At 44.3% G+C, this 25,618-nt stretch overlaps 1 protein-coding gene and 1 long non-coding RNA gene across 2 annotated transcripts in view; one reads left to right on the top strand and one right to left on the bottom strand.

The window, feature by feature from the left end:
• LOC311256443 overlaps positions 1-19,673 on the top strand; it is a 40,582-nt gene extending 20,909 nt beyond the window's left edge. Inside the window, exon 3 of the long non-coding RNA XR_014622501.1 lies at positions 19,275-19,673. This is a non-coding gene — a long non-coding RNA (uncharacterized lncRNA). The remainder of the gene's footprint in view (positions 1-19,274) is intronic.
• Positions 1-23,807, bottom strand: part of npas1 (neuronal PAS domain protein 1) — a 41,236-nt gene extending 17,429 nt beyond the window's left edge. The window contains exons 1-3 of the mRNA XM_084351525.1: positions 23,606-23,807; positions 13,244-13,414; positions 11,617-11,855 (exon numbers count right to left, since the gene is read on the bottom strand). Of these exons, the coding sequence (XP_084207651.1) occupies positions 11,617-11,855; positions 13,244-13,338 (334 nt within the window). The 5' untranslated portion in view covers positions 13,339-13,414; positions 23,606-23,807. The remainder of the gene's footprint in view (positions 1-11,616; positions 11,856-13,243; positions 13,415-23,605) is intronic.
• Positions 23,808-25,618: the final 1,811 nt, after the last annotated feature.

The raw sequence follows: 25,618 nt of genomic DNA, 5'->3' as shown, positions 1-25,618 counted from the left end.
TCCTTTCAAACGTTAAATTTCACTTTTCTGGATGAGAAAATAACTACATGAGGTGAAAGAACTCCAGGTGAAGCTGCGTTTTGTAACTATAAGTAAAGCGATATTAATGAACTTGGCAGCTACCCCACTCTCAGATGAATGCAGCTATGACATATTAGTAATTATACAGAATCATCTGTAAATGTGACTCAGCGGGGTTTTGTAATCACGCTGCATCTCTGTGACATCTTTGACTCTGCACCGAAATGAAAAGTGAGACTTGAACCAATCATGTCTGATAAACAGAAGAATCGACCGAAACGGTCGCGGCTGTCTAAAAAAAGAAAAAGAAAGTGAGCATAAGGAGGGGGCTGCTATGTGACGCACACCGCTCAACTGCCGCCAGACACGCAAACAAACACACACACACACACACACACACACACACACACACACACACACACGTAGCGTCTGCATCGCCTCTCTTAATGCATCCCAAACACAAGCTATCAGAGCTGCTTCAGTGCCAAAGTGGTGCTGTTTACCAAGGCAATTACAATACAAATAGAGTTGGAGGTGGTTAGGTAGGGGAGGGGGGGTGAAGATAGGTATGAGAGGAGCAGCGAGGGTACGGCCGGGAAAATGAGAAAACACTAAGGAAGGCGAGAGTGATCACTTTCTCCCAAGCAAAGCCGGCCATGAGGGGCCGCGGTGACGTGGAAGATTAATTTAGCAATCAGCCGTATTTACTGTTTTATGTCAAAAAGAGTATGTGACGGTGTGTGTGTGCACCTGCGAGTGTGCGATTGCAAAAGTGGGGACCATACGTGAGAACTAATCTCACCCCAACAGGGCTGCTTTTGAACACAATGTTCCTTATCCGACAGAGACAAACTATGTGTGTGCGTGCGCGCGAAATGTGTGCCTACAAGAGCATATGAATGTGTGCATGCGTGTGCGTGACTTTAAGGATCATCGGATGTGCGCGTGTGTGTGTTTCTGTGTGTGTGTGTGTGTGTGTGTGTGTTTGTGTCGCTGCAAGGCTGAGGGAAATCAATACACGTTATGACAGAAAAATGAAAGCGCTGCTCTGGGTTACAACTGAACGCAGAGGGAGGGTCGGAACACACACACACACAGACAGACACACACGCACACACACACAAACATATACACAATCACACACACATATATATATTGCCCAGCTGCCTGCTTGTGATGTGGGTCCAGTGAATAGAAGAGGGAGGCATTCCATTAGAGCTATAGACACACACACACACACACACACACACACACACACTTCAGGAATACACACAGCAATGAATTCTCATGCACAGACTACACAGCGGCAACATGCCCTCCGATTAAACAACACAAATACCCGCGCACACACACAAACTTGCACGCACACACATAAATACAGAGTTGCCGGACAAAGCCACAGTGGCATTGTGAGATTGGGGTCCCCCTGTGTGACGGAGTGTGAATATAAATAAGGCAGGTCCATTCAGGCCTATGAAAGGGGGTCTGGTGCTGGGACCCTTCAGCCTCGCCAGTCGCTGCCTGGAGGGGGGATGGGGAGCCCAGCTCGCTCTCTGCCTGCCTGTCAGGCTCCCTTGTGGGGCTGCGATGGAGCTGCAGCGCAGGGGAGTCTGGAGGAGGAAGCAACCCCCATCATGACCAGATGAGAAAGAATCAAAAAGGATACACAAACACACACACACACACACACGGGGAAGATAGTTTGTGCATGCCTCACAACCAAAGAGACATATATAGTGTGGGAGTGTGCGAGTGTGTGTGCCACAGATCCCTGGAGGAGTGAAGGTGATGGTGGGTGATCAGTAGTGCTGAGTAGTGTCAGCGGGGCGGAGGAAACGCTGGATGTGACATGAGGCCAGGAGGGCTGACGGATGAGTCTACACACTCTCACACACACACACACACACACACACACACACACACACACACAAATACACAGAGGACCATTTATTAAAGACTGCCAGGGTACAATAGGGCAGCCAGGAAACCAAAACACTGGACCTGGTGTGCGTGTGTGTGTGTGGACACATGCACGAATGTGTGCACATGTGAAGAGAGAGCGGTGTTGGTATCTCACCCCGAGAACAAAGATCCTTCTGTAGTGGTGCTGTGAACCCCTACTTCTATACGTGTGTGTGTGCGTGTGTGTGTGAGTGAAAGGGTCCTGCATGATTCTGTTTGTTATATATCATCACTCCTGTAATATCTTGTCTAATCATAAACCTAATCGTCCAAAATCATTTCAAGAAAATGTTGTTGTCGTTCAACTCGGGTCTTATTTTTGTAGTCCTAGCTCTCGTTCCCATCAGGAATGACATTATCCTCACTAAGTTAACTGCAGGGATCTAAGAATGCAGACCCAACCCAAAATGTTCATAAGATCCCTCATTTGACAAAAAACTGTGCATTCTTAATTTTTTTCCTAATAGTTTTGGTTATCATTCCTGTAGTCACCGAGTTCATTGCCAAGATCTGCGAATGCTGCGTTGTCACTCAAACTAAGTCTGATTGGACAAGAAACACAAGCAGTTAGATGATCATGCAGGTTCTGATCAAATATCCAAAGTAGTCAAACTCATTTGGCATTTACCGTACCTGTAAGTGCAAGCTGTCATTGTTTGTGCAATAAGCAGTGGATGAATTGGATCATAAATGAAGGCAGATCTCCACCCACCACTGAGTCCGGTTCTGCTCCGAGGTTTCTGCCTGTTTAAAGGCAGTTTTTTCTCACCACTGTCGCCAAGTGCTTGTGCCTGCGTAATGTTGGCCTGTGTAAATAAATTAATCAAGGAGTGTGGTTTAGACCTGCTCAATTTGAAAATGACTTTTGGAAATTGGCGCGATACAAATAAAGACTGACTGATAATCCATCATGTGTATCTGTGAGTGGTGAATTAATGTCCTTTCTCTTAAGAAACTGCAAAGCCAATTTCATGAATAAAGTTGCGTATAAAGTTTTAAACTGTGTTTGCTAGCTTTCAGCCTTCTTCTTCTTCTTTGGTGCTTTAATGACACACTGCTACGCTTCTTTGCATTTTAACAGCACAAACCCTCGATGAACAAAAGACGAACAGACCTATATAAACATTGTTTAAACTCCTCAAGGTATCCTTAAAGGTGAATGATTGGCCACCTGTCGAATTGACACTCAAAACAAGCATATCACAGCTAGCTTACACCACGAAAATGGGAGCTTTGGACTGGGATTGGACGGGGCTGGTTGGTTTTCAACTTCATCTTATAAAGTGCACCATTAATTTGAGGGTAGTTTAATTAAAACATGTAATATTGACACGTATTAGCAGCTGGGCTCTGAAAAGATTTTAGTGGAAATCTAAGCTGTGATTAAGCAGCTTTCAGACTCAACTACACCACATGTTGTACCTCACACAGCTGTAGCTTTTCCTTCTCGTGGCTCGCAGAAATCAGACCTATTTGGTGTAAAATTCACAGTAAATACACCACGAGTATTCAATATTCAATAAAAAGTGTCAAGAAGTAAGTAATGGTACTCATTTGGAGAGAAATCTAATGAGGCAGCACTTTACACTGATGACTAATGGCCCAATTGAAGCACCAGCAATAAGGGATTATTGCCAACATTTTTTTAGCTGCACTGATTTTTGGTTTCACCTCCAAACAATCAGCTAAACTGTTGTTGTTTATAACCTGTCTGGTTGTCTGATGACTCATTCCTCGCCTCAGTCTGACTTTGTTGTTTCATTGTCCCCAGATGTCGGCAATTACTTTGATTAAGTAAAACTAGAAAGCAAGACTCGAGTTGCTGTTGTGTACACGCGTGTAATAATGTGCACCTGGACCCGGACGCGGACCCGTGTGTGCGCCTGAGATCGCTGGGTCGGCCCTTTCTGTCACACTCCCATTTCATTAGCTTCCCAGCACTCTGCCGCGAGGTTTAATTTCATTGTGGGAATAGGAGACAGAATGGGACTGGGCGCGATCGGACACGTTAATTATAGTCTGACTCGCAGGTCAATTCTCGGGGTCTCCCCAGCGCTCCACGAGAAGAAAAGATAGAAATTTCATTTGAATGATTTCCATTATACCTCTGTCTAATACATAATTTAGTCCCAGTTAAGTCCATGAGTGATGGCCACACACATACACACACACACACACACACACACACACTCACACACACCTATACATCCCCTCTACATGCACATATACAGAGGCTGCCTTTCCAGCCCTGCAGTGTCGACCTTTTTAACTTCAGGTTAGGAAGGGAATCAAACAGATCTTCCCCTCTCTCTCTCTTCTTATCGGTCTTCGTCTCTCAAGTCTTGCTCCGCTGCCGTCTTTTTCACCCTTTCAAAACAAGAGCCCGATCACCTGCCAAGTTGTTTACTACCATCCAAATGTGACGTTTCGGCCGCTCGACAGACAGACAGAGAGAGAGAGAGAGAGAGAAAGAGTGACCCTAATCGCAGCGTCCCTTCTCTGGCGCAATTATCTTCTCACTCTGACATCCATCCCTCCCTCCATCTCTCCTCCATCTCTGTGTCTCTCCTCCGTCGCTCCCTCGCTCCTTTTGCGGTCGAACATAATTTGAGTGCAATTAACTTCCCTTAAAAGCCCCGGCTGCTTTAAACGCCGTGAATTAGAGGGGAGGCAGATGCGGGGAGAGCGCGAAGAGGTGGGGGAGGCAGGAGGGAGGGGAGGGAGACAGAGGCAGTGAAAGAGCGGAGAAGGAGAGCGGGAGATAGAGAGGGAGCGAGCGGAGGCTGAATGAAAGTCAATGTCACCAACGCTGGGGAGGAGAGAGGTGTGTTTGACCTCACTAACAGAGACAGTAAAACACTTCAGCTGCCCCTGTTGCTGGCAGTGAGTTGTCATTGTACTGTACCTTGTAAAAGACTGAGGGGTTCTCCACCTGCTGTATTGCACCTGCTAAAGGCTGAGTTGCTACAAATTTGTGGAGAGAGAAAACATAAATTTGACTTAAATTTCATGGGAAAAAAATCTATAATAACCTGGATAACTTCATTAAAAATGCACCAACTGAGGAAAATTCAAATTTTTCACAATGTGGTTCTGGCCAGAGCTTCTATTCATTATGATAAGACTGTTCTCACCAAGTTATTTATCAGCATGGCTTATGTTATTGATTATACTGTAGATACTAGCTTATCGCAGATATGCTGATATTAACTAATGTGCATGTTAATAAGAAACAGGAAATTGCACCACAGAAATGCCAAAGATATGTTTGAGCTGATTTAGAAAGCGATAGAGCACTGAAAAGTTTATCTTCGCAATTCTTTAATTAACAAATTGAAGCGATCCTTATCCAGTATGTTTCGTCATGTTGTGGCAAAACTCTCAAATATAAGTATTGTGTTTTTGCCTCAAAAATCCAACACAGATCAGTCTCTACCATAGACTGTATTTAGAGATGGTCGACGCATCTCCACTTCCTCCAACTGTACATAAATGAAGCCAAACACCCACATATGGGGGCTGCCTTCTTGCGTGGGTGACGTCATTTAGAGCCAAAGACTATGCAATAGTGATTGGACATTGGAGCGGCAGTATCGAGAAATGACTAATTAAAGGTGCAATATGTGAGAATTTTAGTTGAAAACATTCAAAAATGTACTGAAATATTTACAGAATGTGGAGAAATGACAGCTGTGACGTTTTGGCGTGGCAGAGCTATCTAGTGTGCAAACCAGCTAGACCTGGTCAATCAAGACACACAACACGGTTCTCCGAACTCCCACACCGGGCCGCTAGCTTCATGCCTGAGTCAACTAGCTAACAGCAGCTACATAGTAGCAATAACAGTTAAGTAGCAGTTAGTGGTTGTCGTGAATATGAATTCAACAGCTGGCCCATTCTTACATATTGCACCTTTAAAACCAAAGTTTCTAGACGTTTGACGTGTACTTTTGAGTTTTTAGTCCGACCCATGTCAGTATGGGTTTTAGTACCAGCCAGCCACAAGGGCGCGATGGGTCATGCTGTCTTTCTTTATGTAGAGAGGCCCGCCCATTCAGATGAGCCCCATTGGACTATTTGGAAAGAAACTGTACAGAAGTCAATGGGGAGGGAGGAAGACATTTTCGATCCCGTTTGAATTGTGCCATTATTTGCACATATGATGTTCTTCATTTTTAAAGAAAATGTTACAAGTAAAGAAAGATACTAAAATACCATTTTATAGTATGGTTATATGTAACACCACTCTCACTCAATGTAAGTCAGCAACACCAACATGACATGTCACCTCGGGACAAAGTTTTTAAAAAAAGGTGAAAATCACAACATGATCATCCAAATCTTTTGTTTTTTCAGAGCAGCTGATCTTCTCACCGTGCTCAAGTGATGTAGAAGTTAACTCCAGCTAAGCTTACTTCTGACCACACCCTCACAGTGACGCAGGGTGTGCTCAGAGGTAAAACACATTCAAACTTTGAGGATGAGAGTGCAGTGAAACACTAATATCCAGCCTTATTTAAGTTACTCTTTAAACAAACAACTTATTTGGAAAAGAAAGTAAAGCTCAATGGTAGAATTACTACTCAAACTGGCTTGTTTACATCCTGTCTGATCCGCTGACCCTCCTGTGTTGTCCGACTGCTTTTCAGCAGTGTTGCTGCTCTTCAATTAGTGTGGCGAGCGAGCACAATGTTATCACAAGCTACAAAAATAAGAAATAGAAAAGAAAACGGAATTATCCTTTAATGTGACATTTAAAAAGGCAGGGAAATAGAAAAAAAAAAACAACTGATCCCCAAAGCAAAATGTACTCAATACAAAGAGGTTTTGAAATATAAATGATTTGAAATAAAAGGGTTTATCCTTCAGTGCGCTGTGCAAATAGGTACAAACACCCGCGCACACACAAACACACACACTCGCACAGACATACGCACACACACTGAATGGGAATGAACATCATGGGTCATTTTACTTTTCCTCCCTTCAGCCTTTCCTTTTCGTTTGCTCCTTCCTTCCATAATCTGTCTCTCTCCTCCTTCTCCCCCCCCTCTCCTGCTCTCTCAATCTCTCTCTTTCTCTCTGTGAAGGTCATGCAATTGATTTTCCTCTGTCTATTCATTTTTCAAGACTGGCTTTGAAACGTGGGAAGCAGACAAAAGCCACACCGGCCCCTCCCCTTCCCTCCATCCCTCTCCTCTCTCCTCTCCTCCAGCCTCCACCTCTTCCTTCCCTCTCCGCTGGCCCTCGCCCCATCCAAAAACCCCTCGGACGAGGGGGAGGTGGGGGAGTGGAGGAATGCAACCCTCCCCTCCTCCACCTCCTCCCTCTCCTCACACTCCTCTCCTTCCTCTCCTCTTTCTCTCTTTATTCCTTCTACATTTGTCCCTTCCCCTCCTCTCCGTCCTCTTCTCCCTTTCAGCTGGATCTCTGACCACATTCCACTAACGGAATTAAAGTCATGCATCACACTTAAAACCCTGCCAATGCATTGTGGGTAGACTTGTTCAAACTGATGTCCAAATTAGCATCGCATTTTCAGCCTTGGCCCCGCTGAGACTGTGTGACCTGCTTGTAAAAATCTCCAAACATTTAGTAAAACACTACGGAAGAAATGCTCGAGATATTTCTGACCACCGCGGGCTGGGATGTGTTTCCGTGACCTTCGTGCAGTTGCTCTATACATTTCGCAGTTACGGGCTCACATTTGTACAAGAAGTGCCTCTCATTGTAGTGCAAACGGCACACCTCGCATCTGTCTTTCTGCTACGCTTCCAGTGCGCGCACAGGACAGCGCGGCTACTTCTCTAAACAGCAGGTATTTTTCGATCAAGGCCAAGGAAAGCCTGGAACGCTGAGGCAAAACAATCCACTACGTGTAGCGCTCAGTCAAGGCCGCGGCTGCGTGGAAAGTGAGCGAGTGTATGGATATCACTCAGACATTCAGATTGTGCTGCGCTGCATGGCTGATTAGATATCGATGGATCCCAATGGATTCATCCATAACAATGTATATTTTCTGATATCGTGGCTATAGATTGGGGCTCACCGTGTGTGTATTAAGGTATGATTTTTTATGAGTGAGATACTTTTGGTTTTCAGTGAGGTATTCCTATAAATGTCTGGGTATTGAACCTCAGCGGCTTTGACGTACAGACTGAAAAGAGTGTTTAGCACTGAAATGATGAGGTGATCGTGTTATTATGCTGTGCTGTGCACAGAGTGCACTTATACTACCTGTCACATTGTCCTGTACTGCTTTTGCAATTAGTATACAAAGAAAATCAATGCACCTAATCAATGTAGAGAAAATGATACAGTATGTGCAATAATGGACGTCAATAGGCCTTTTAAGTGTAAGGCGCACTGACATGTGACTGTAGGGAAAGCAACAGGTGTAAAATATAAAAGGACTGATGGCTGAATTCAGTTTCGAGGTCCAAGCGTTGAACATTAAACAGATCATTGTTAGTGTTATTTCTGCTACAACAAGTTCAGTTGTCTCTTGTTAAATCAGCTACAATGCTGTAAACCTTTTAAATGTTGCAGTCTAGAATAAAAAGTCAACTTTTTTTGGAGATCTTTGTGGAGTTAACTCACCAAACCAGGCGATTTCAAGTGTTTTGTGGCTGCTTGTACGGTAGCAACTCATTTTCTTTTGTGCTTTTTCACTACAGACATTTTTCACTTGTCAAAGCAGAAGGTGGAATTTATAAAATTAATGGCTGCATTTCATTTAGGTGAGCTGCTTTCCAGGGTTCTGGTGTTGTGCATGCTCACTCACTGCCATGGCTTACTGGGACACTTAATAGAATGGAGCCATCGTTAACATTATTGGCCTGTGCTTTTACTGCTTTGACAAGCCAAAATGTCTGCCGTGAAAAGGATCTATTGTGGGACAATGGTTCAACTAAACACTTGTAGAAAGCATTTATTTTGACTACTGTTTTTATTTATTTTGTCGCAACTACTGCTCTGGAAAAAATGCCACATCAAAAATAAGTAAAAAACAATTAATTGAAGGTTCTTACTAGTAATAAGTCAAATTAAAAAGTAAAGAAATGGTTGTTTCTTCTGTTAAGTGTACTGAGATATTTCCGACAGGAAATTACTTAATACTTCAGATCTTGAGTTTCAGCAGTGTAATATATTATGTACATACTAATACTTATTCTTTGATCTGCAGTTTTATAACAATGATCATTTGTCACGACTTTATTCTCCAAAGACCTTTTACGGATGCTTGCGTTGAGAAACACAAAACACAGATGCTTCGAAGAGTTTGGATTATTTTATAATAAATAAAAACATGTTTTAGATTTCTTAAATTAAAGGGGAAATTCAGGGATTTCATACTACACGTCCATCCTTTACCTCACAAGAGACAAACTGAAAAAGGTTGGTCAGAATCAAACAAGCAAAGACCACGATATTCTGACTTGTAGTGTTTTAGCCTCTGGCACGGCCCAACCTCCAAAAACACTGGATCCAACATTTCCCACAATGCAGCTAACACCTTCTTCTTTAGAGGATCCCTGTCTGGTAAATATCATGTCCTTTAAATGCCACATTTTCAATTTGTAACACAGGCTTTTTGTTATAAATATGCAATTTCAATCCAAATTTATACAATGGGTCGTTCTCCATGTGATGACTAAACTGTCCGTAGTGTTTAAAAACCATTATATCTTATCAGGAATGTGTTGTACATATTGTGTTGAATCAAGTCACACACAGTCACACACAAACGTGCTATGAACACGACTGTTTTTTGCTCACATTTCCTCAAAAATAGAAAAGAACTGGCATGAACACACACACACACACAGACACAGACACACAAACACACACCTCTAATTGTACTGTAGCTGCATCGTTTCCCCTCAGTAATAGTAGCAATTAGACAGGCTTTATAATTACACTGTCCTCGTTATATAGTTAATTTCTGTAATTACAAATCGCACCAATAGTTCCCTCCCTCTTTGTGTATCATCTGTCTCCCCCTTTCTCTCTCACACACAAACACACAACACGTAAATACTCCTCCTTTGTGTGCTTACTGTATGTGCACATGTATGTTTACAGGCATGTGAATGAGCACGTGCCTGCGCTCACATACAGCTAGCATGAGTAATTATGGCGGCTAATAGAGGACCGGATAATTGTCCTGGTCCGGGCTGAATCTTTGTGGTGTGGGGTGTCTCTGTGGGCGGGAGAAAGTGGGCAGATCAGACTGCCGAGGACTGTTTTTGATTGAAAGGGACATGCGAGGTTGAAGCATGGATTCAGGCGGTTTGTGTGCATTGGCAACGAACATCATCATATTTATCTCTGCTGTATAATTTTCTTGAAGGCGGAACAGCACGAATCCTGAGCTGAGAAATGATCTGTCACTACCATGTCTCATTTAAAGCTGCGTACTAGTCAGTCTCGATTTCTGAACAATTAAAACAGCACAGAGGCATAAAAAAGTGTCAACAATTCACAAATTCTAATAATATTTCCTATCAGGGGTGTAGCCAGGGTGTTAAAAATACTGAGGCCACCAGTCCAAGACTCTCCCACCACAAAAATTTTGACCAGACAACAAATTATTTTTTTTATTATTTTGATTTATATATTTTCAATAATATAAACATTTAATTATCCAACGAGGGTCTAAATCCAGGCCCTTGCCAGGCATCCAGGAAAGAAAATCTGGTGAAAATCTGGAGTCTGAATCCTTTCCTGGTCTAAAATGAATTACATTTAAGTGCACTGAGTGTAAAATATATTGGAATCAGCCCATAAAATGTTACTTTGCAAATGCAGCATGTCAACTTCCCAAATTACTAAAACCTCAGATTCCCATGGGAGTGTGAACTTGGTAGAAGCTACGGCTCTGTTTCATACTAACTGGGTGTTCGGACGGGACACAAATCAAATTTTGGTGTAGGCGTGATTGCATACAAAGTCAATGGAAAGATAGGATTAGACACAAGAAGAAGCAGGAGAGAGACTGGAGGGAAACAACAGACAGACCCAGAGTTTCTGGTGTGTTCTGTCGCTAGCCACCAGCTAATTGCCCTCTTTTTAGTGAAAAGCATGAATAGTCCAGTGGTTAAAGTTGTGCAAATGAGATATTTGCCTCACTCTTTTTTTAAACACATTTTTAAAATAGCTTGTATACCTATTTAATGCACTCGTTGGTTTGTTAAAAGCAATCACATAAAAATGAGGGATGTCAGTTTCAGCTAATTATGCTAGCTGTGAAGTCAGCTGTCGTTTGTGACAGCTGTCAGAGCTAACGTTAGCTTCTCTGTCCTGGCCCGCTTGACTTTTAGCTCGTGATTCTTCTTCCCAATGTGCTCTTCCATGTGTTTAGCCACATTAGCTCTCGGTGTCATAACGTGCTCTGGCTTGAGGTAACGTTACCATACAAACTATTTGAACCCCAAACCCTCTACCACGCTGATCAACCGGCACACACACACACACACACATTCTCCTCGTGGCTAGCAGTGACGTGATCCTTGGAAATGGCGGCAGGCGTAGTCCTAGTAATTCAACTATACTGATAGTAGCATCAGACGTTTTCGATCATGTGTGCCAGTCTGTCTCTACAGCAATCTTGTGTGTTTCCCTTTTGCTCACCTTTGCTGCAGTTGCTGTCTCCCTCCATCAGAGGGCTCCAGGGCGGGTCTCCCTGGCTGGCAAAGGTGCGCATGTGCAGGTAGCTGATGGTCAGCCGTATGACTGAGGCCTTGTCCAGCTGGCTGGTGATGGCCCCGGGCAGAGGCAGCATCTTGGCCAGCTCGAAGAACTCGAAATTTTCCTTCCCCCGCCGCGAACGAGCCGCATTGCGAGACTTCTCTTTACGTAGGTTCTGGAGACTGAGAGGTGAAAGGGGGGGAGAGACGGGAGGAAAACGGGAGGAAGCAATAGATAAAAGCAGGGAGGAGAGAAAACAGGGGCAGAGAAAACAGTGTGAATCAGCACTGTGGAGGATGGGAGGGGGTATCACATGGTGTCCATTCACTGAGCACCTGTTGAGTGATTCGTGCTCTGTGCGGACGACCCGAGCATCAATCCAGAAAACTCATTTCATAAATACATATGATGGTAATGGCTCCTGCAATTCAAGTGAAACAATCTCCATTCTGACCCGTTGCAGATCGGCCTGGTAATTACAGACAAACTCCCTTCTTCTATCTGCCACAGCACAGTCCTAATAATGCCATTTGCTCCAAAATCCATACGTGAACACACATACACGATCTCTCGCTGCCTATCTCACTCTCGCTCTCCCCTCCCTCCCTCCCTCCCTCCCAACCCTCTCTCCCTCTCCCCTCCCTCCCTCGCTCCCTCCCTCTCTCTCTCATCTGGTCCCGGGCTAGTGAGCTGAAGCCGTGATTGAGGGATCAATAGGAGAGGGAGGGGCGGAGTGACAGAGGGGGGCCGGGGCTCAGGTAGCCTGTCTCTCTGATTGGGTATTGACTCTCCTCAATGGGGCCTGAGTGGTGGAATTATGTTGTCACAGCCACTTCACAATTTGTGTCGGTGCTGCGCTGGAATAAAGTGTGTATGTGTGAATGTGTGTGTGTGTGTGTGAGAGAGAGACAGAAGAAGCAGCCTTTCTCCCTCGTGTCTGTGTTGTTGATTCTCATCCTAAGAAAGACCACCAGTGCTGTGTGCATGTGTGCGTGTGTGTGTGTGTGTGAGTAAAAGCAAGGAAAGAACAAAGAAAGAGGCTGTACATAGCGTGCGTACATATGTTTATGTCTTAATCAGCTGACGCAGCTGTTGTATTTCTCCTTGCTTTTCTCTAATAAGTGAAAACAGTGTGTGTTTTTCTGTGTGTGTGTGTTGTGGACTCATGCTGCCAGCCTCTGTAACATCTCATTATTATACCGCCTCGACCCCAGCCACCGAGAACAATCAATACACACACATTGATTCTGCTTAGTTTTTATATCCGCCTGTAAATGACTGCCCATTAATAATTCCGGCCAAATTTACTTAATCTCCCACTAAGGGGAGGGGATTCACGGCTCTGACAGGATTGGCAGGTGGGCAACAATGCAGGTTATATGTAGCAGCGAGGAGATCACACTTACATCTTCTGGATCGTGTTTCATTGATAGGAAATTCTTCTTCAGGCTGCCGGTGTGTGCAAGGGTGTTAACGCATGGATTTCACCTTGCGCAGATTAATTCACGGGCATGCACGGCGGCTTATACAGTATCAGTGTGAGGGGACGGGTGTGTGTGTCGTGTCTCACCAGGGCAGGGTGGGAGGCTTGGCCAGAAGTCCTTGTAGGAAATCCCACTCCACGCTCACGCACTTCCCCTCGCTGACAAACGGCATGGTCGCCATCCTTCTCCCAATCACGCGCCGCCGTCGCCGCCGTTAACGAAGGCTCTGATTGGCTGAGGACGTGACAGATTCAGACCTGGAGATCCACGAGAGACAGCAGAGGAAGAGAGGCAGACGAAATAGTCAGGGACAGAACACGTGCAATTTAACACGTTATGGGAGTCTTTAATTTTCTAATTAGCAGCCGCAGATTTCACTCATCAACAAAATACTTTTTCAGCTCGGAGTGAGCAGAAGGCCGATTTTCAATAAAGAAAAATGATGACATTTTATCTCCATTTGCAGTTTCCATTCAGCCCTTTTAATTCAATGGAATATAATTTGCATCAAAGTGCTCGGATGAAAACCTGTCTCGTGATTTTTTACTTCATCTGTCTGAAAAATTGCCTTTCTGAAAATGCTCATCGAGGCTGGAGGTCTTATTCTGCAGGAAGAAAGAAAGAAAGAAAGAAAGAAAGAAATAAAGAAAGAAAGAAAGAAAGAGGTGAAGTTGACAGAGAGCAATTAGGTACTGTATGTACTTCCCCACATAAAGGTCACAGACTGTTCCCAAGGTAATAGACATAAGACAAAACACGCAGCCTCCTTTTAAGTCACAATTAAACTGAAACCACAGATCTCCAAATGTCTCCGCTCTTCCCTGAGAGGATATTTAAACTTGTCTGCAACACATCTCTGAAGACGACGCCGTCCACTGCCCACTCCTCCACATCTATTGCTGCTCTCTGCCCGTCTCCAACACTTTCCCTCTTGTACTGAAAGTTGCCAATATTCTTCTCTGTCCTCAAAGAGAGCCCCGCTCCTCTCCGATTCCTCTCCCCTCCCTCCCCTCTGTGCTGTGTTGACATTTAAAGGGCTGGTGTGGCCCCGAGCACCGCGGTGTCATGCCCTTGGGCCTGAGATGCCCTCTCTCTCTCCCTTACTTCCTCTCACTCTCTAACTCGCTTCTTCTTTGGCCCGGCTGGGTCAGCACAATCAACTCAGCGGAGCTTTGCCGGGGCAGTCGAAAATGGATTATGTCTCGAGTTTGAGCATGGCTACGCTGACCTTGGCTAAGAGGGGTCAGCAGAAGCTGGGCAGGTTTGGCAGATATCATTTCACAAATCTAGGCTAAAACAGCCAACGTTAAATGTATGCATGAAAACTTCTTGGACCAATTTCAGAGGCTGCAGAGCCGATGAGGGATTCAACACAGAGAGAGAGGAGTTGTTGAAAGGGGAGATCGGGTCAGCCACTTACCTTTAGTAGTTTTAGGCAGCGGTAAAGCAGAGATTTATAATTTCTACGGCTAACATGGTCCCAGGTTAGTGATATAGAGATCAGCTTCAGTGGATACTGCAGGAGGGGGTACAGTATGAATAATTACCTCCTAACATCTCCTTTAACCATGCCAAACGCTAACGTTACCATCCAAGCATGCGCGCAACGACAATGCCAAAATGCTGATGTTTAGCAACAATTCCCTGCAATGTTATCCGCCGTACTGTAGGAAAAGCAAACCGCAGTAACACGCACGAGGTGCCTTTTTGAACAAGTTTTTGTGCTGCAGCCAAGTCCTCTAGCACACGATAATCAAAAGTCGAAACCTTGCGGACTGAAGGATTATCCCTACAAATTGCTCGGATGCCACAGTGCTTTTTCTTTCTTTTCTTCACAGGAATTTTTCATTACCATGGTTATGCACCGAAAGTAAATATTTAAGAGTGATAACCTGGGCGATGACCTTCTTGTGTGCACCTCCGACATCATGGCGGATTGGTCACTCGTCGCCAAATACCCGAATGTGTGTGAGAAAGAATAGCATGCTATCATTTGCTAATCAACGATAACGATGCAGTCGAGGCTGAGCGAGTGTCATCTGTTTTACTGGTATTTGATTATAAACCAAAGAATTTGATAGAAATGAAAAGTCAGGGGGGTTAGCAAAGTCAGAAGGCTTCATGAATATCTGTACCGCATTCATCATCATAGTTTGGCTAAAAGGTGGAAATATGACAAGAACTGCAGAGATGGAGGTGGGAAGCAACAAAGTACAAATACTTAAAACACTGTTTAATAAACTCTATTTGAGTATTTATTTTATTTGAAAACTTTTTTCCTTTTTCTGTTTACTTTTATAGGCTTTCTTACACTTACTTTCTGTACTTTCTACTCCTTACATTTACCAAACATGCTCGTTACTTTAGTTTCAATGCATCTGAGGGGATTTATCAATTATTTTGCATAAAAGACGTGACAAGAGGAAACAGACAGAGGGGGAGACTAGAATGGGGACCGGGGGGGCGTGTAGTGACAAAAGCGGCAGCATGGATTAAACTGAGCTAACAGCTGAGGTAACACTGCCGATGAGGCCGGAGCAGATTCTGAGAAGACATTCCCCACCCACGGCCTTATTTAAGTGAACTGTTTGAAGCTTCACTTTTTACTTTTACTTCAGTAAAGAAGTTGGATCAGTACTTTTTCTGTATCTGTACTTTATACTTGAGTAAATAATGTGTGGACATTTGCCACCTCTGAAGAACTATGCAGTATATACAGCCTGCACTACTGAACTGTTGTCTGACTGGGCGGTTAAACTTCTGCGTAGACGTCAACAGTAGTTGCATCTCTCCCCTTTAAAGTTTTATTATAAGGGATTCAGAGAATTTAGTGGCAAAGTTGCTAATCTGATCAATCTGGTCGATCGGTTTAACCTCTTCCCAGGGCACTTCCATTGACAGAATATTTTGTCCTGGGCTTATGTGTAAGGCTTCACTCCGCTATAGGAAACCTATATTTCTCTCTCTCAAGCTTCCAGCCTGCATCACTGACAGTTGCTCTTTTCTGTGAGTCTGGTGCAGAGGAGACAGGGTCGAGCAGAGGGCGGCGCACCTCTGTCTGACAACTTCACCTTTGTCACCTTCTCTATCTCACCTGGATAAACGCACTACATGCCAAATTAGGCCGCGTACAGTAGGACGGGAGGGGAGATCAAGGAGGAGACACGGGCAGGGAGACAATTTACTCTCAAATTCTCACTCACACACACACGCACGCCGCCTTTTTACTTTCCTTTACCTGTATGTTTATCTCTTAATTGACCCTATCTGTGCTTATCTAATCTCTCCCTCCATCTTTCTGTCTCCGGCTATCTCTCCATCTCTCTGTGTGCGTCTGCCTCTATCTGGGCAGACACAGGGGCGTAATGGACAGGGGCCTCCACAGTAATTATTCAATCAGCCTCATAACCTTGTCGCAGGTTGGGCGGCCCATTAATGCACTCACCCAAATGGACCCCGCCACTTTGACTGCTAATGCTCCGGCTAGCTAGCAGCACAACAGGCTGAATGTCAGACGTGTCATCCAGACAGAGAGCGCGAAAAAAAAAAAAACAATCGAGCTGAGTCGACGCCTTCTGTAGACGGCACGACGTGGGAAATGTGTGGAAAAGGGAAAAAGTGTGACTTCTAAGTAAGAAGTAAGAATATACTACCGCCGTGCCCGCAGCTGTAGGGATCAACCTGTATCAAGTGTGACCGCAGGTGTTCATAATGTGTTGCTGCAGTGCTACATATTCATAAGTGGTGTGTGTGTGTGTGTGTGTGTGTGTGTGTGTGTGTGTGTGTGTATAGTGTGTGTTTGAGACCCCTACCCTATAGAGCCGTGCTCTCTTGGCACGGGCTCAACAGCAACAGAGAGGAGGGCACTGCGGCGAGCGTTCGCAGCCGCTGTTTGCCGTGCGTCTCTCTCTGGCTGCTCGCTTTGGCTCCCGCTCTGTTTATTTTCAGCAGGGACGTTTAATTAGGGCCTCCAGCTGTCAGAGGTTCGTTAGCGTGCCCCTCCTCTCCCCGAGCCGCCCCCTCCCCGTAGGGAGTCAGGGGCATCAGGCAAATGAACACATTTAAGTCAAACAGCACGCAGACAGACAATAGCCCCAGTGCCATGCCACCAGCTCCCCTAGGTAGAGACATGGTTGTTTTATGCCTCATCTCACCGACCCCTGGGGCCCAATACAGAGGCTGGCCAAGACTGTGAATGCGGAGGCAGAGGAGCGCTCATGGCCCACTAGAGACGGCATGCAGGCTGCGACCATGCAAAGGTGAAGAGGAGGACCAAGCCTGTGCAACGCACGGGAAGAGGGCGATAGCTCCAGTTACAAGGATTTCTAGGATTTCTGAAAAATTCTGAGATCTAAGAACTAGATTCATTAATTAGTTGATAAGTCAGTTTGAGTTTTTCTTAAGAAAAAGAAAAGTCATTTTTTTCTGATTCCAGTTTCTTAAATGTGAATATTTTCTGGTTTCTTTCTTCCTCTAGGACAGTCAAATGAATATCTGTGGGTCGATCAACACTTCTAACCATTTTCTAACATTTTATAGACCAAACAACAAATCGATTTATCGCAAAAATAATCAACAAATGATTCGACAGTCAAAATAATCGTTAGTTGCAGCCCTATAATTCTTTGTCCCTAACTTAATAAAGCAAAATAAAACCGAGGATAAGTGCTTTCTTGATTAGAAGTGGACATTTTAGAGGGCGTCCTGAAGACCTTGAGGTTAGTCTAGTAGCATAAACAATGATCCAACATCCCTGGGGAGTGTTTCACCTCATTTTCAACATGCGGACTGAAATTTCATATAATTTTCTCCTATGTTTATTTCAACACGATGCACTAATCAGAACAAACTCTGTAGTTTGGACCCACACATCAGCATGCCAGGCCCCATTTGCGACGTGATTCCTTTCACCTCTGTAAGAGCAAAAAATAAAATATACTGACAAAGCAGGCTTGAGTTTTCACCCAACATCAAACTGTGTACAGCAGTCATCAAATAAAATCTTACTGCTAACAGTTTTACACAGCTCTCTCCTCATCTTCAAACCCCCGCCCGTCTTTAATTATCTCCGACTAAAGGTAGAAGCGGAGTCCACATACAACAGCGATGCACGATACTCCTGTGAATAATATTTTATCAAATAGAGCACGCTCAATATCATGGAAGATGTAGAAAACATGGTTGGAAATAACATGAACAGAATATTTGATGTAGCTAGTTTTCTATCTTGCCTTTCATGTTGTTGAGTAGTTGTAAATGAGTGTCTGGAGCGTACGGGGAGATGAAGTTTGGTATTCTGGTTGGAGGGCTGAAAACTACTTATCATGCATTACGGCCCTGGTTGGACCTCAGGATTTGGAAGTCAAAAGACTTTTTAATGTACAATTTTTCAGCCGCTGATCAATCGACAGCTGCTGGACATGAAGATCTCCCCCCCCCTCGCTCTCTATCAGTATTCCATATTCTGACTCGCTCGGCATTCTGCTTCCATATCGGAGCGCCGGCTGCGGTTGACCTTGACGACTCTGGATCATTCCCAACCCAAGGTTCTCTCCAACTCTCAAGGGCCTTGGCGTCCCCCCCTCTCTCCTCCTCCTCCTCCTCCTCCTCCATCGCCTCTCCCATCATCCTAACCCCCCACATCTCTCCTAACCCCCTCTTTGCTCCTCCCTGGCCCCTGCCTGGGTCATTAATTATCTAATGGAATCAATACGGCGTTAGATTGGACCAGAGTGACCCCGCCCGCCCCCAGGTATCTCTGCGGTGATGAGGAGGAAGAGGAGGGTTCGGGAGGGGTGTAAAGGAATGATGATAACAGCCTCGCGCGAGTGAACCAGTCGCAGCGTGGACCGTCCCTAAACTGGAAGAATACGGAATAAAGAGATCAGCGATAAATAAATGATTAGAGGGGTGGATGGAGAGCGGATGGGGGATGGAGGGAGCATAAGTTGAGGCGGAGGGAGGCAAATCAGACAGTACGAGAGAGAGAGATAGAGAGAGAGAGAGAGAAATGATGGACAGATGAAGACATACATGAAAAAAAAGGAGAGAGAAAGAGATTTGCTAATGTTCACCCTTGGTAATCAATATCTTTCTCCTCCTCTTCTTTTATTACAGAGGGCTTTGGTGAGCGAGCTTTGATGTCCACTCCTCACGGGCGTGGAGCTACGCAGAATCCAATCCATGCCTGTCATAATTACCATCCAGCCCAGCCTGAGTGTACACAAAAGAAACGCTGCACTTCACCTGAACTGTATTAAATATGAAGTTGAAAGCATCAGCGCACGGAATCATATATATTTACAGTTTTTACCAAGTAAAATGATTTAGTCTCTGAAGACTGCTCTGATGTCATCCCTCGCTTAGTATTGACTTCATCGTATAAACTGACATTCTCGGCAACAATTGCCATCTTAAAGGTGCGCTACGTAGTTTTGGTGGAGGGATTTTAATCAGAAGAGAAAGATCTTTAGTGACTGAAACTAACTAAAAAACTCTCTTTGTTTTTATGACTGAATAAACGGAATAAACACACTGACCTTAAAGGACAACACAACTTCGTAATGTTTTCATTTGTTTATATTTGGCGGACCCTGCCACCTTTCTAGCTTCAAACAGAGTTCTGGGATCTTATTTTCCTCTGAGAACAGCTTGTTTATTCAGTTATGTAAAAAAACGAAATATTTCTGAGTTTGTATTATTTCCTCATTAATATTGTAAATATAAAAATTCTGAGTTTGAATTTCCTCTCCAAAACTACATAGTGCCCCTTTAAATTCTTATTTATGACTTCTGGAGCAACTGGATGCGCAAAATAATCCACATAACGAATACGTTAAATCAATTGATATGATTTTACAAAATGTCTAATCTTGAATCCCTAAACGTTGTATTAAAAGTAGTGCAATACATCCTGGGGTTAGTTTTCGCTATAAATAAAAGGCATAAAGAGACTCTGGATCAACAGTGAGCGTGAAATGAACTCAAATGTATGAACATAAAGTTCAAAACACCTAAAAGTCGATAAAAAGAAATACAGTCTCTAAAAGCGCTCAGTCCATCATGGAGTTAACCATCCCTGACCTTTATGATATCTGGGCTTGAAAGAGAAGATCCCGGGTCAATAAAGTAGCACAAGTCAAAATAATAGCTGCGATCTATTCTGAGGTTAAATACCACGACCTCGATGTAAGGCGAGGCTAAAGGTGAAGGGAAGTCGATGATAAAAGCTTCTTATTTTGCATTGTAAGAGAGAGTACCGATCATATTCATATACAGCGTTTCTAATGTTCAGATGTTCCCCAAAAAAGTTAGTGGTGAACAAACAGAAAAGGTAGAAAGAAGAGAGAAAAACTTCTCCCTCTGACTGTGGAGAGAGGAGTCCGTTAAGTGGATGCAGGTCTCTATAAGGCGGAAGATGGTAAATCCACTCCCGCAGGCAGAGACCACATCAGCACTGACCTCCAAATAACCACAGGCCAAAGCACAGCACACAGGGTCACTCACTCTCGCCAGCACATGCACGTACACACCAGTGTGTGTGTGTGTGCGGACTTGAAAGCACCACCCTCGTTCTACACACCAGCGCTGAGATGTCCACATGCTAATACAGACACATCAATTAGCATGGTGCAGATGTCAGAGTTCAGAGCGGTGTCAAACTCTTGATAAGAGTTGCACAAGTTGTGTAGGTGTCTCGCAAGCACGCTGGGGAAAAACAGGATACCCGTTGGCCTCATACTATATTCCCACACACTGCTCGGAGCTTTGTTTCGAGTATTTCCAGATTTCGTGTTAATTTATGTAGCATCTGCTTTATGTCACGGACTACATGAGAGAGCGAGGAAGAAGGGGAAAAACGACATGAGAAAGAGATCTCGTGAGGCAGATTCGCACCTGATCTGACGTCCGATTTAGAGCCCGTGGATGCCTATACATTGTGCGCACGTCACTAAGTAAATGCATGTGTGTGTGCGAGTGTGTGTGTGTGCAGCCTGGTGGATCCCTTCAGGCCGGTGTGTGAATGACAGCGGGGGTTATGTAAGGAGCCACAGCGGGGCCGGAGTGGACAGTCCGACCGGAGATCAGGTCAGCAGAGTGTGACACTAAACACATCTCCCTGACACTGCGCTGACACCCTCTGTCACAGACCCACACACTGTCTGTCAACGCTCTTCACACACACACACGCACGCACGCACGCCGAGAGCAAGGCATGTGTGAGCTGCTGTCTGTCAACACACCAGACACTGACCACCTCGGTGTGTGTGTGCGCGCGCGTGTGTGTGTCGATGAGAGCAACAGAGAGAGACAAAAATATCAAGAGAGGAAGGGAGGGAGTCTGTCTACCTGAGAAGTTGTCCATGAGTCACAAAAAGTGAATCTGCTCCCGTCTGCCAACCAAACTGCATTTAAAAAACGACTGATTTAAACTTTCTTGCTTATTTATGGAACATTAATAGAGAATCTGGCAAAGAAAACCAGATGTGAACCTCCCAGCAGCATCAGAAACACACCCAAGTGCTGATTTTTGGCAGAAAAATAAAAGCGGCGCTCATCTGCCTGCTGCTCAGAATTCCTTTTTATTAAAAAATTCATTTCAACTTTTGTCTGCCATCTTCAACGGGACTCTTTGTTTTCAGTTTCACAAAGTAATCCAAGTCGGGGTCTGTCACATAGTTGCCTGTTGGCACGAGCTGCAGATCCTTAAATCCAAAATCCGAAGAAGAAACCTGCGTCTGGGTCTAATATAAAAGGCCTAATGGTGGGTCACGACCGGAGCATCCTGCACATGCGAGAAGAGAAACGGATGGAGAGGCTTCGTGGCTCAGTGGGCCGAGGTATAAACTGTACCAACGGACACGCTCTAACCCTAATTCGTGTCAGTTTTGCAACATGCATACGTTGCTGCTGTGTGCGATCTTTACAAAAATATTTCAAAAAGATAAAATAATAATTGCAGAAAGTCACTCAAAACTGCCGGCTAACATGTGAGCACGGGCAGTAACTCTTCTCACTCATCCTGACACCTGAGAGAGTGGCTCTCCTCTGCAGGTAGTCATTTGGTTTGAATTTATCTGAGCACCTGCTCTCTCAGCAGGTGTGTGTGCAAATGATGCTGTTGGCGGTTTATGAAACAGAGCAGAATTTATAGCAAACACACATTTGCACACACTCATGCATGCACGCACACATTTTTCCTTTGTGAAATAACTGCTCCACCACTCTGAGAGTCTGACTTTTTTTACTCCAGGTGACAAGCCTCCAGCCACAGTAACGACAAATTATGGCAAAAAAAGAAAGAGAGAGGGAAAAAAAAAGCAGAAAAACCTGAAATCTCTCCGTGATGGTTTGATGTTGTTATTTACTTTACAGCAGCGGCGGGCGAACACTGTGCGTTTGTCACAGTCATTCTGCCAATTTGGACCACCTGCTGCAAACACCCTGAAGGCACCGAATGTTACTGAGCCAGTAAACTGTGTCCAATTCTGCCTCTGCAGGTGGAGACGGACACGCAGCCGCTCACTCTCTCTGCTCTGCTCTCTGCTTCTGTATCTCAAACTCCAGCGCCCGCACACACACACACAAACACACACCGCAAACACACCGCAAACACACACACACACGCAAGCATGCAAAATTTATCAGAAAGAGTTGGGCCATAATTACCTACACGCATAATTATCTGGCTTATCTGAAGAGGAAAGATTGGAGAATGTTTTATCTGTTACACTAAATTGATGAAATGCACAAAGAAACTTTGTGGAAAAGCAGTGACGGTGCTTTCAAGGAAGAGCAAATATTAGTCTAATTATCTGAGCAAATGAAACAACAATAATCATTTATAGTACATTATAAAACGGCCGCTTTATCTTAAAATATGCACATTTATCAGTGGATTTTCTGTGTATTCATGCATGCTGTCATGCAGTAAAAAAAAAAGAGATGTCAGTAAGTAGAGGAGAGTTTTAGAAATAAACTCCTAATTCCTTTAATCTCATTTTATAATTTATATCCTAAATGATTTTGACTTTCTACTGATTGCTAACGTGCAAATTAAGTCTAAGAAATGTTACGATTGTGAAATATTTCTGTTCTGCTCTTAATTAGACTCAGTAAAAAGTTCCCCCCGCTGCACACATGCTGATATTTTATCACAGAATACATAAAACATTTTTTTTTAAAAAGCACTACTTCAGGTGTAAATTTAACAAGTTATAATAAAACTCGTTTTTTTTTCCTTATCGAGATTTGACAACATATTGAGACATCAAAATAAATCAGACTAACAGCAAGAATCTGCATGATAAAAGGTGACAACTTTATGTGCGTGTGTGTCCGGCGTGTGTGTGACAAAAACAAGCCCGAGAGTGAGAAAGTGTGTGTACGCTCATGCATGCGTGTGTGCGTGTGTGACCATAAAGTTGTTAGATCCATTATCTACTCACCTGACGGGCATTTCCAGCGTTCAGTCTGTTGCTGTTGATCTGATCCACTTTGTCTCTCTCTTCTTCCTCCTCCTCCTCTTCTTCTTCTCCTTCTTCTTCCTCTCTTCCTCCTCCTCTCCGGAGCCCCTTGCTCTGCCCTGGCGGTGCCCCCCCACCACACCACCACCACACCACCACCACCTCCACCAGCAGCAGCAGCAGCGGCAGCAGCAGCAGCAGCAGCAGCACCACCTCCACCGGCACCTCAAGCTTAAACACAGCAAACAAACACTGTGTGTGTGTGAGCCGAGGGGGCTGGGACGGGGGCAGCGTCAATCCCCTCACTTTCACAAAAGCCGTGACCGTGCAGCCGGACACATCGTGGACTCCCGTTGCAGAAAGAGTGTGTGTGTGTGTGTGTGTGTGTAAGAGAGAAAGAGAGGGAGAGAGAGTGTGAGTGTGTGTTTGTGTGTGTGCCTGTGTGTGAAGCTGATGTAGCTCTCCTTGGCTCTCAGACTCACTTCACCAACACTCTGCTCCGCTGCTTCTTGGAGATGGACTCGGATTAGGACACAGCCAGTGTGAGAATCTCTTCCTCGCTCTCTCTCTCTCTCTCTCACTACGTCTCTCTCTCTCTCTTTCTCTCTCTCTCTCTCTCTATCCAGCCGGCATGCTCCCTCCCACCCTTCCTCTCTCCCGCTCACTCATTCACTCTCCTCGCTGAGCTTCTTTCTTTTCATTTCCTCTTGGGAAAGCCGTGCACACCAGTTGTCTCTGCCTTCAGCTGCTCTCTCTCTCTCTCTCTCTCTCTCTGTCCCTCTCCCTCCCTCTCTCTCTCTCTCTCTCAGTCACTAGTAAATATAAAAGGCATGCTTGTACAGCCCCTCGCCTCAGTCTCTCTCCGGCTCTCCCTCCCTCACTCCCTCGCTCGCTGTGTCTCATGCTTTCGTTTACCCCCACCTCCCTGTGCCCCCCTCACTTTCTTTCTCAGTGTCAAAGCTGCCTTTCAAATGCTGATTAGCAGCCGGAGTAAAAGAGAGAGAGAGAGAGAGAGACGGAGAGGGAAGGGATGACTGAAACAAGTGGGAGATTCCATCACATCCACACGTATTGTAAACTGTGACTCCTGTCCCGTGCAAACACGCAGACACACACACAAACTTGTTTTTGGCACTTAGTTGGACATCACATTGACTTAAATTAATTCCTGGAGACTCACCTGACCTTAACCTTAACCGAAAAACAAGTGTTAACGCTAAAATTGAATGCTTTACCTTGTAGGAAAACGGATCTATGTCCAACAAGTCATCCAACCTAAATGAACAAACCCAGTGTTTGCAACTGTCTTCCAAAACGACCCACACAGTATCAGAATTTTCTGATCTTTTATTATCAAAAGTCAATTAATTTGGATAAAAACACGGAAATTATAGTTATTCTCATCCAAAACAACCAACACTGCCACCGCTAAAGTTAAGATTTGATTAGATTTAGACGCAATGCCTGTTTTGTAAAGAAAGGTTAAGGTCATGAGATGGAGGTCATGGTAAATTAAAAATAAAAACATTTGTTGACCCATCCATCCATAATTATTTAAAAATCTCACACTACCTTGGCCTTTGCCTCTGAGGGAAAAAAAAGATCTAATTCACGACGCCACAAGAGAGTCTTTGTCAGGTAAACATAAAAGTCGCATTAGGCATTTTAACAAGTGACAAATGTGGTCGTTTTTCTTCAGAAGACAGTCGTCTTTGTCCTTAACGGAAGATGAGTCCACATAATGTGACCGTGTGAACAGATTATTTGAAGCCCAACAAACAGCCTCACATAATGCACACAGACACTGCCTCTTAGCATAATGTAAAAATACATAATTACAAATAAAAGCCTTGCATTCAAAATCTAAGTACAATCTAAGCACTTATGTACAAGAACAGACTTATTTACAGCAAAGTAAAGTCAGAGTTAAAATACTCACTATGCTTATAAAAGACAGATCATAATATTGTGTTATTATTACTGATGCATTAAAAT

This window comes from Pagrus pagrus (genome assembly GCF_965226575.1).
Source record: "Pagrus pagrus genome assembly, chromosome: 4".
In the NCBI taxonomy this organism is placed as follows: domain Eukaryota; kingdom Metazoa; phylum Chordata; class Actinopteri; order Spariformes; family Sparidae; genus Pagrus; species Pagrus pagrus.
The sequence above is the reverse complement of the archived record's forward strand: the minus strand, read 5'-3'. Positions and strand labels throughout refer to the sequence as shown.